The 10,767-nt window shown below is 42.9% G+C and overlaps 1 protein-coding gene across 1 annotated transcript; it reads left to right on the forward strand.

Moving 5' to 3' along the window:
• Window positions 1–627: 627 nt before the first annotated feature.
• Window positions 628–8,909, forward strand: DUSP12 (dual specificity phosphatase 12). The gene is made up of 6 exons (XM_072814363.1): window positions 628–979; window positions 2,929–3,042; window positions 3,120–3,238; window positions 3,831–3,927; window positions 4,636–4,822; window positions 8,507–8,909. Exons 1-6 carry the CDS (start codon window positions 639–641, stop codon window positions 8,666–8,668), a joined length of 1,020 nt encoding a protein of 339 aa, XP_072670464.1. The 5' UTR covers window positions 628–638; the 3' UTR covers window positions 8,669–8,909.
• Window positions 8,910–10,767: the final 1,858 nt, after the last annotated feature.

The raw sequence follows: 10,767 nt of genomic DNA on the forward strand, positions 1-10,767 counted from the left end.
TAGCTAAACTGGAAAATGCAAAGGAATGCAAAAGAAAAGTGCTTGAAGGAAATTAAAAATGCTACTTCGGTGAGCATGCAAATGATAAGGAAGTGAACTGGGTTCCTGGTGGTCTTTGGTTGGAGGTTACTGCCATACATAAAATGGGATTACTATCTTCAAAGTATAGAGGACAGTATGCATCAACAAGAGGGAGATTCATGTACCAGTGGAAAAAAGTGGGCAAAGAGAGAAAAAAAGAAGAAATACAAACAAATGGCTTCATAAATGTTGACAAAACGGATTTACCCCAAATGCATGGAATGCTGCTGCTGCTGCAGCTGGTGGGATCATCATTTCAAATCTGGGTCCAGCTTCTCTTGCTGTCCCTTTCCACGAAGCCCCCACACTATAAGCCTGGGGAGCCCCGTGTGTGGGGAAGTTTATCCTCCACCGCCAACGTGCGGGAGCCGAGGCTGGGCCTCCGCTCGGCCTCCGCGGCAGCAGCCCCTCCCCCAGGTGGGATACCTGCCCGCGGTCGCCGGGGTCCTCCGAGGGAGCCGTGCGCACCGCAGGCCGGCTCCGCCCAGAGGGAGGCCGTTCTAGCCCGCCGCCTACTCGGTGGTAGGCCCGCGGCCGCCACGCCCCCTGCCGCCGCCATGTTGGGGGCGCGCGGCGGCCATGGCTGCGAGCGGCCGGAGAGCGCGGGGGGCCGCGCCGGCCGCGCCGGGCACCTGCTGGAGGTGCGGCCCGGGCTGTACCTGGGCGGGGCGGCGGCCGTGGCGGAGCCGGGCCTCCTGAGGGAGGCGGGCATCACGGCCGTGCTGGCGGTGGACTCGGAGGAGCCCGACCTCACGGCGGGGGCTGGGACCGAGGGTCTGCGGCGCCTCTTCGTGCGCGCGCTGGACGAGCCCGAGACCGACCTGCTCAGCCACCTGGACCGCTGCGCGGCCTTCATCGGCCAGGCCCGCGCCGAGGGCCGCGCCGTGCTGGTGCACTGGTGAGAGCCCGCGGGGGCGGGGAAGCCCGGGCTCCGGAACCTCCTCTCCCGCCCGCGCCCGCCGTGCGAGCGAGCGCCCTGCCTTCGTGACTCAGGCTCCTTTCCCTTGGCTCATTCTGCGGCCCGCGCCGTCACCCCCTTCCCCCCTCCCCCCGTCCCGTCCCCCTCCCCCATCCCGTCCCCTCCTCCCCCCTTCCCCCGTCCCGTCTCCCTCCTCGTCCTGTCTCCCGTCCCATCCTCCTCCTCCCCCTCCGTCGTCCTTTCTCCCCCTCCCCTCCTCCCCCTCTTCCCCCTCCCCCCGTACCCCCTCGTCCCGCCCCCCGTCCTTTTCTCCGCCCCGTTTCCCGTCCCCCCCTCGTCCTCCCCTGGTCCTGTCCCCCGTCCCGTCCACTCCCGCGTCCCGTTCCCCCCTCCCCCCGTCCCGTCACCCGCCCCGTCCCCCTCTTCCCCTCGTCCCCTGTCCCATCCCCCTCCTCCCCCTCCCCCGTCCCCATCCTCCCCCGTCCCCATCCTCCCCCGTCCCCATCCTCTCCGTCCCCTTCCTCGCCCGTCCCATCCCCCATCCCCCTCCTCCGTCCCCATCCTCCCCCTCCCCCCTACTCCCCCTCCCTCATTCCATCCCCCTGTCCTGCCCCCCTCCTCCCCCTCTCCCCCTTCTCCCGTCTGGTCCCCCTCCCCCGTCCCCCCTCCTCCCCGGTCAGTCCCAGTCCCCCCCCCCGTCCCCTCCCCCCCCAGCCGGTCCCCCAAGCCTGAGTTGCTTTTTTTTTTTTTTTAATTTCCTTTTTTTAAGATTTTATTTATTTATTCATGAGAGACACAGGGAGGCAGAGACCCAGGCAGAGGGAGAAGCAGGCTCCATGCAGGGAGCCGGGTGCGGGACTGGATCCCGGGACTCCAGGATCAGGCCCTGGGCTGAAGGCAGACGCTCGACCGCGGAGCCACCCGGGCTGCCCCGCGGAGTTGTTTTTAAGGGGGGCGGCGGGGCTGATAGTCGGCAAAGTCCCTGCAGCTAAACAGAGTTCAGAGGTCTTCAGGAGAAGCCAGACACCTCCCCGGATGATGGTAATGACATGAACAAAGACAAGGTTATTCAAACTTCACCAGAAAAGCAGATTGTGTGTGTTTGGGCCAGAGGGTGGTTGATGATGAAAAATGGGGAGAGAGAAATCGGTTAGGAGGTACAGGAGCAAAAAATAAAAATAAAAAAAAAAAGGAGGTACAGGAGCCCTAAGCCTGCCCAGGGGGAATGATGGAGTAGGTTGTAGCAATGCCAAGAGGAGAATCTTCATAGGTGTTTGGGAATTCTTAGTAGTCCCTCTGCGGTTGGATTGGAGCCGGTGACTAGTTTATGAAGTCAGCGCTTTTACTGCGTGCCAGCACTTGTTCTAAATATTTACATAAAGGACCTAAGGAAGTAGTGAAATGGAAAGAAGCCTGGGACCAGATCTTCAGGACCCTTAATGCCAAGAACACAGGAGCTTGGATTTTTTTCAAAGCCATTAGAGAAGTTTTTAGAATTAGTGTAGTTATTTCTGAAAAGGTAATACAGGGGCGCCTGGGTGGCTGGGTCAGTTGAGCATCTGCCTTTGGCTCAGGTGGTGACCCCGGGGTCCTGGGATTGAGCCCACCATCAGGCTCCCGTCATGGAGCCTGCTTCTCCCTCTCCCTCTGCCTGCTGCTCTCCCTGCTTAGGCCCATGCTATCTCTCTCTCTGTCAAATAAAGTCTTGAAAGGTAAATACATCCACATGGTTCAATATTTAAAAAGAATGGGAAATTAGAGAATTAAAGGAATACTTCTTTTGTATATTGGTGGTATTTCAGAGACAAAGTCTTTATTTGGGTAGAAGAAGCAGACTTGAAGTGGACCTGAGCTTCACCATTGGTAGGGAGCGGGGCTTTTTTATTTTTTCAATTGCTGCTATTTTATTTTAAAGGTTTCTTTTTCAGTCACGCAGGAGTTAGTCGAAGTGTGGCTGTAGTGACTGCTTTTATGATGAAGACTGACCAGCTTACCTTTGAAAAGGCCTATGAAAGTCTCCAGACCATCAAACCAGAGGCTAAGTGAGTTGTTATAGAAATAATTCTGTTTTTGTGATGTGATTTTATTCATTTAAGAAAACTTAACTTTGTCCTTATAGGATGAATGAGGGATTTGAGTGGCAACTGAAATTATACCAAGCAATGGGATATGAAGTAGATACTTCTAGTGCAATTTATAAGCAATATCGTTTACAGAAGGTTACAGAAAAGTATCCAGGTGAGTAATAATTGCTGGTACTTATTGGGTCCTTGTAGATGCCCAGATGCCTTTTAGATGTCTGACACTAAAAGCTTCAGGTACATTATCTCACTTTTCCAGTAATCCCTTGGTACAGGTACTCTTATTTCCTTCTGAAAATAACTTGTTCAAGGTCACATGATTTGTAAGTGGTGGGCTGGGATTCGAACTCAGGCAGTCTGTGCTTAGAACCCAAGGGCTTCTTCACTATGCTCTCTGACCTCACCCTGATTTCTTAACACTGGAGATTTTTTTTTTTTTAATTTCTGAGGTTAGCACTTCTTGCCTCAATTTGACATTAGTTGAATTTTTTTTTTAAAGACTTTATTTATTTATTCATAGAGACACAGAGAGAGAGAGAGAGAGGGAGGCAGAGACCCAGGCAGAGGGAGAAACAGGCACCATGCAGAGAGCCTGACATGGGACTTTATCCAGGGTCTCCAGGATCACACCCTGGGCTGCAGGTGGCGCTAAACCGCTGCGCCACCAGGGCTGCCCACATTAGTCGAAGTTTGTCTGAAAATGCCAAGTTGATCTCAACAGATAGATACATTTTAATTATCCCATGTAGAATTACAGAACTTACCTCAAGAACTCTTTGCTGTGGACCCAACCACCATTTCACAGGGATTGAAAGATGGCATTCTCTACAAATGTAGAAAGTGCAGGTAAAATATTTTCTATCCTCTGGATTTTATCCTGTCTCAGTAGCTGAAATGTACTGAAAGTTTCATTTTCTTAAGATCTATAGGAAGAATTTGTTAATTGAGTAATATAGAAATTTTAAATTCAAAACTGCTTTTATTTTATTATTTTATTTTTCCCTTATTATTTTTAAAGATTTTATTTTTTTATTTTTTATTTTTTAAAAGATTTTATTTATTTATGAAAGACACAGAGAGAGGCAGAGACACAGGTAGAGGGAGAAGCAGGCTCCAGGCAGGCAGCCTGATGCGGCACTCAATCCTGGGACTCTGGGATCATGCTATGAGCCGGAAGCAGACGCTCAACTGCTGAGCCACCCAGGCGTCCCCAAAACTGCTTTTAAAAAGAATATAAACAGGGGCACACCTGCCTTTGGCACAGGGTGTGATCCCGGAGTCCCGGGATTGAGTCCCACGTCGGGCTCCCGGCATGGAGCCTGCTTCTCCCTCCTCCTGTGTCTCTGCCTCTCTCTTTCTATGTCTATCGTTCATAAATAAATACATAAATAAATCTACAAACTCTTTAAGAGTGAAAGTAAATCAGGTTACTTGTAGAGGTTATTGAAAATTAAAGTAGCATAATCTATTTATTTTGCTAAGAAATACTGCACATTGCATCTATTTTTTTCATCCTTTTGGGAAGTCATTAATGTTTTTGTTTGGGGGTTGCAGGCGATCTTTATTTCGAAGTTCTAGCATTTTGGATCATAATGAAGGAAGTGGTCCCATAGCCTTTGCCCACAAGAGAGTGACACCATCTTTCACACTCACCACAGGGAGTCAGGCTCAATGTACATCATATTTCATTGAACCTGTGCAGTGGATGGAATCTGCTTTGTTGGGTGTGATGGATGGACAGGTAAGAACACATTTTATTTTCTGCAGTTTCATTATATCATCTCTATTTTTTCTTCTTTCTTACGCTCTAAACTATATTTTAACTGGTGTTTCACTCCATAATAACTGCTTTCTTTATGGAGATTATATCTTTCTAGTGTAGATAAGAATCTGTCAAATAAATAAATAAATTAAATAAAAACCCAACCTATCTAAAGTAGTGAACCACTTCTGCTTGAGAGCTGTTGGTCTAAGTTAATTCCTTTTAAGGCTATTTATATTTTTTCAAGTAGAAGACTAATGTAAGCTGATTCGAATATATTTAACAAAACTCAAACTTGGTAACAAGTAGGGCAATTCAAGGATTTTAAAATTATATTTAAAGTTTCTTTCTTGTCTTCCCTTTCTTTTTAAATTTTGAGTCCATGCAATTCTCTTTTTCCCTGACATTACAGTTCTGTATGTTTGCTAAGAGATTCATTTTCATTTCCTGTTAACTCTTAAGAATGCAACTCATGGGGTGCCTGGGTGGCTCCGATGGTTGAAGATCTGCCTTCGGCTCAGGTCATGATCTCCAGGTCCTGGGATTGAATCCCACGTCAGGCTTCCTGCTCAATGGGGAGTCTCCTGCCTCTGCCTCTCCACCTGCTTGTTCTGTCTCTGTCTCTGTCTCTCTCTCTCATGAATTAAAAAATCGTTAAAAAAAAAATGTAGCTCGGGATCCCTGGGTGGCGCAGCGGTTTAGCGCCTGCCTTTGGCCCAGGGCGCGATCCTGGAGACCCGGGATCGAATCCCACATCGGGCTCCCGGTGCATGGAGCCTGCTTCTCCCTCTGCCTGTGTCTCTGCCTCTCTCTCTCTCTCTCTGTGACTATCATAAATAAAAAAAAAAAAAAAAAAAAAAAATGTAGCTCATATGAGCATCCTGGGATGGCCACATTTCTCCTTTAGGTTTACTTAACGTTAACTTAAAGATATTCTTAATCTAATTAGTCTTAATGATTGTAAAGGTTTTTATGGTTTGTATAAAAGTTTGTGTAATTAGGGATCCCTGGGTGGCGCAGCGGTTTGGCGCCTGCCTTTGGCCCAGGGCGCGATCCTGGAGACCCGGGATCGAATCCCATGTTGGGCTCCCGGTGCATGGAGCCTGCTTCTCCTTCTGCCTATGTCTCTGCCTCTCTCTCTCTCTCTGTGTGACTATCATAAATAAATAAAAATTAAAAAAAAAAAAAAAAGTTTGTGTAATGAAAATTTTGTGAAATTCACTATATTTTACTTGAAGAATACAATAACTTTATAAAATAGGTAGAATAGATACAGTCATATTTTATATGTAAGGAAACTTAGTTTATGTTAGTGTCTTGCTTAGAAAGAGGCACCTTCTATTCAAACATGTTTTCAAAGGATTCTGCTTATTGAGGTAATTAAAATTCACTTACTATACAATTTACCCATTTAAAATATACAGTTCCGTGGTTTTTAGTATATTCATAGAATTTTTGCAACATCATTATTTTCATCATTCCCCAAATAAACACTGTATCCGTTAGTAGTCACTTCCCATTCTTGGTATCGTTTGCAGCCAGTAAGGTTCTTAATTTTGAAGTCCACTTGACCTGTTGTTTTCTCTTTCTTTTTCTTCCTTCTCTTTCTTTCTTTGGTTCTTAATTTTGAAGTCCACTTGACCTGTTGTTTTCTCTTTCTTTTTCTTTTCTTTTCTTTTCTTTTCTTTTCTTTTCTTTTCTTTTCTTTTCTTTTCTTTTTTCTTCTTTTTTCCTCTTTTCTTTTCTTTTCTTTTCTTTTCTTTTCTTTTCTTTCTTTCTCTTTTCTTTCTTTTCTTTCTTGGCTTGTGCTTTTGGCTTGCTGCTCTTATTTAACCTGGAAAACATGTAAGGTAAAGGCATCTTTTGGAAGATTCTACATCACATTTGTGCATACTTCTCTCTGTATGCTTATTTGAATTTTCCAACAGACCTAAAAGTGGAATCCCTGCAGTGGAGTATGTACATCTTAAATATTGCTAATATTGTACCCTGACAATAAAAATGCTTATACAAATTGGCTTTTCACTAACATTGAATACATATAACCATTTTCCCACACCCTTGACATAATAGATATTATAAAGCTGGTAAAGTTTTGTCAATATAGGAAATGATAAAAAAATGTTCATCTTAAAATGTTATAATAATTTGGATTTCCATGACTAAGACTGAGGACCAATATTGTTATATGCTTATCAGCTATTTATAGCTTCTTTTTCTATAAATTTTCTTTACATCCTTGTTCCATTTTTCTGTGGATTTTGCTGTGTTTTTTAATCGATTTATAGAAACTCTTTATATAGTCTAGATATTAATGATTCCTCTAATATATTACAGATATTTTCTCCAATATTTTGCTTATCTGAGCTTTGTGGTATATTTTGTCATATTAAAATTTAAGATACTTCTGTAATCAAATTTGGTTTCTGAGTTTTATGTCCAGAAGTTTAAATTACTTAAGATTAAAATAAAAATCCCTGGGGCCCCTGGGTGGCTCAGTTGGTTAAGCATCTGCCTTTGGCTTAGGTCATGATTCCAGGGCCCTGGGATTGAGCCCCACATCGAGCTCCTTGTTCCAGGAGGAGCCTGTTTCTCCCTCTCCTTTTGCCTGTTGCTCTCCCTGCTTCTGTGCGTGCTCTCGCACTCTCTCTGTCAAAGGAAAGAAAGAAAAATATATTTTTACATATAAGATATATATATCTCTTAAAAGAGGAAATCCCTGTTTCATGTCATACGCAAAATAATGAGCTAAACTTAAAAAAATACTTTCAAATATAATAGCATAAATTATAATTGATGTGTTCAGTATTTTTTTAATCTATTTTACTGGAGCATCTGTTTTTTTTAAGATTTTATTTATTAGAGAGAGAAAATGAGCAGGGGGGTGGGGGGCAGTCTCCCCTGAGCAGGGAACGGGACCCAGGGCTCAATCCCAGGACCCTGGGATCATGACCTGAGCAGAAGACAGCTGCTTCACCTGCTTCACTAACTGAGCCATCCAGGTTCTCCTGTTTGTTTTCAAATAGCCAGGAATCTGAGGCCTAACTTACACATGGTCAGTATCAGTATTGACATTGACATGAGACTCCTAACACGCTTTCCTACTCTTTAGCCATGAAGATGGAGTTTGAAATATTAAACTTCAGACTGATGTAAAAGGCAACACATGCTACATCCTGAAATCTTATGTTTCATGTATCTCAAACTTTACCTTTCTCCCTACATGCTGGGATTAATCTAGTCCTTCTCCAAACTCCCAGGATACAACATGCTTCTTAGACAATTATCATAGTCCCCCATCATTATGGTAAATTGCCATTTCATTTTATCTTGTGATCATAAACTCCTTGAAGGTAGGAGCCGTGTCTTGCCTGGTTGTTGTTTGGTTTTGTTTCTTTTTATTTTTTTAGAGAGGAAAAGAGGAAGAGGAGGGGGAGGGGCAGAGGGAGGCAAGATGCAGACTCATCACTGAGTAGGGAGCTGAATAGGGAATCCCAGGCGGGGCTCAATCTCTTGACCCTGAGATCATGACCAGAGCCTAAATCAAGAGTCAGATGCTTAACCAACTGTGCCTTACCTATTTTTATAGCCTATATTGCCAGTGATAATTATTTGTTTTATATAAAAGTGAGTGAATGAAATAACACAGTTGTTTTATTTCAGCTGCTTTGCCCCAAATGCAATGCCAAGTTGGGTTCTTTCAATTGGTATGGTGAACAGTGCTCATGTGGACGGTGGATAACACCTGCTTTCCAAATACATAAGAATAGAGTGGATGAAATGAAGATGCTGCCAGTTTTGGGATCACAAACAAGAAAAATATGAACTTGTGACATTTTTGATAGCTTGGAAAGCAACTTGCTGATACTTGCTTCCATTGCTTATTGTCATTCATGGCAGTTTGTCTAGTTTATAGGCAGTCAATATTTCATTTGATGTGACATAGAAACTGCTTTGTTATCTGTTAATCTCTTATACTATTTAAGTAGAATACTTTTATGTAAACCAAAAATTGTAATCATGTAAATTATATTTTATTTGATATTAAAATTTTCGATGACCCATATTCTTTCTTTGTTTCATATATTTTCAAGAGTTCTGAGTTTTGGAATGTTATGTGATATTAAGGTCTGGATAGACAAAATTCTATATAAAAATTGGGAATTATCATGTTTAAAAAGATTTTCTTTTATTTCTATAAATGTAAAGTAGATCTGTTTGGACATATTTTGAAATTTTTTATCTTTTAAGGGATGCTAGGAAATCTACATATGTCTGGATTTTCCTTGGAAATGTAGAAGGAAAGGCCATTAGTAAAACAATGACTAAAATATACTTTTCCTATTAATGTTTAGGAATCCCATTTATCTAAATTTATAGAAAAGTTTGTTTACGGGCAGCCCGGGTGGCTTTAGTGCCGCCTTCAGCCCAGGGCCTGATCCTGGAGACCCAGGATTGAGTTCCACATTGGGCTCCCTGCATGGAGCCTGCTTCTCCCTCTGCCTGTGTCTCTGTCCCTCTCTCTCTCTGTGTTTCTCATGAATGAATGAATGAATGAATGAATAAATAAATAAATAAATAAATAAACAAACAAATAAATAAATAAATAAATATTAAGAAAAAAAGAAAAAGAAAAGTGTGTTTAAGATACCTTTTGAAGGGATCCCTGGGTGGCGCAGCAGTTAGCGCCTGCCTTTGGCCCAGGGCGCGATCCTGGAGATCCGAGATCGAATCCCACATCGGGCTCCCGGTGCCTGGAGCCTGCTTATGTCTCTGCCTCTCTCTCTCTCTCTGTGTGACTATTATAAAAAAAAAAAAAAGATACCTTTTGAAGTAATCTACTTAAAGAAATGTGTTAATGTTAGCCTGATAGGTTTAAGTATTGGAAAAGGTACTATGTCCAGATTAGCTTTTTGACATGATTTCTGGAAACTGGAATTGTTTTACTCATTACTAGTAATTGGAATGGACCTAATTAGACATTTGAACATTTACATGAAATCAGAATTAGCTAATAAAGAGAAATCTAGTACATATTAAGACATTTTGCATATTCATGTGTATATATGTATGTATATAAACACCAAAATGGGAGCAGTTTTAAATGGGAAAAAGTGAAAATGAACCTTTTTAAAAAAATACCTAGTTTAATTTTATTATTTTTTAAAATTTAGTCTTTTTACAGAGAGAGCGCTTGCACACTTGGGAAAGGGAGAGAGAATCTTAAGCAGGCTCTGATCATTCTGGTTCTACCTGTCTCCAGCTGCCTGGAAGGCCTTTTGAAAGCTGAGAGTCAGTTTTCTCCATGAAATGGGATTAATATATGTTCTGCTGTTGTGCTCTCCTGATGAAGTTGTTTTAAAAACCATTTGCATAATCCTTTATTCCTTGTATCAAATGGAGATAATGATAGTATCCAATATGGGTGGTTGTGGGGATTTTTGTGATACAGTGCAGGTATAGAACCTAATGCAGTGCCTAGCTTAGCATTCAACACTGTTCTTTAAAATGGCTGCAATTTATTGAGGATTTTCTATGTGCTAGTCCCTATGCTAAACATTTAATGTGTATTTAATTTAATTTAATTTAATTCTCCCAACAACCCTATGATCTGATTCCCATTTTACAGGTGAAATTGAGGCTCAAAGCGATTAAGTCACCCCATCAAAGTTATATTGCTACCAAATGGTTGAACCTAGATTAGAATCAAGATTTGGTTTATTCCAAAATCTGAACTTTTAGTCTAATGTTTGAGTTCACTGTTTAAGATGATATAGATGTCATGCTGAAAATGTTAGATTGTAAAATAGAATAGCACTGATGAAATGCAATTTTTCTTCTATAATTTTTTTTCTTTTTTAAGATTTCATTCATTCATTCATGAGAGACGCAGAGAATGAGAGAGGCAGAGACACAGACAGAGG

The sequence above is a fragment of the Canis lupus genome, chromosome 38, assembly GCF_048164855.1.
Source record: "Canis lupus baileyi chromosome 38, mCanLup2.hap1, whole genome shotgun sequence".
NCBI classification, from domain to species: domain Eukaryota; kingdom Metazoa; phylum Chordata; class Mammalia; order Carnivora; family Canidae; genus Canis; species Canis lupus.

Bases quoted from the DNA above. Each gene is read 5' to 3' on its own strand.
- DUSP12 (XM_072814363.1), top strand. From the start codon at position 639: ATGTTGGGGGCGCGCGGCGGCCATGGCTGCGAGCGGCCGGAGAGCGCG. The intron at 3,239-3,830 runs GTGAGTAATAAT...TATCCCATGTAG, and splicing joins GGTTACAGAAAAGTATCCAG to AATTACAGAACTTACCTCAA. The intron at 4,823-8,506 runs GTAAGAACACAT...GTTTTATTTCAG, and splicing joins TGGGTGTGATGGATGGACAG to CTGCTTTGCCCCAAATGCAA.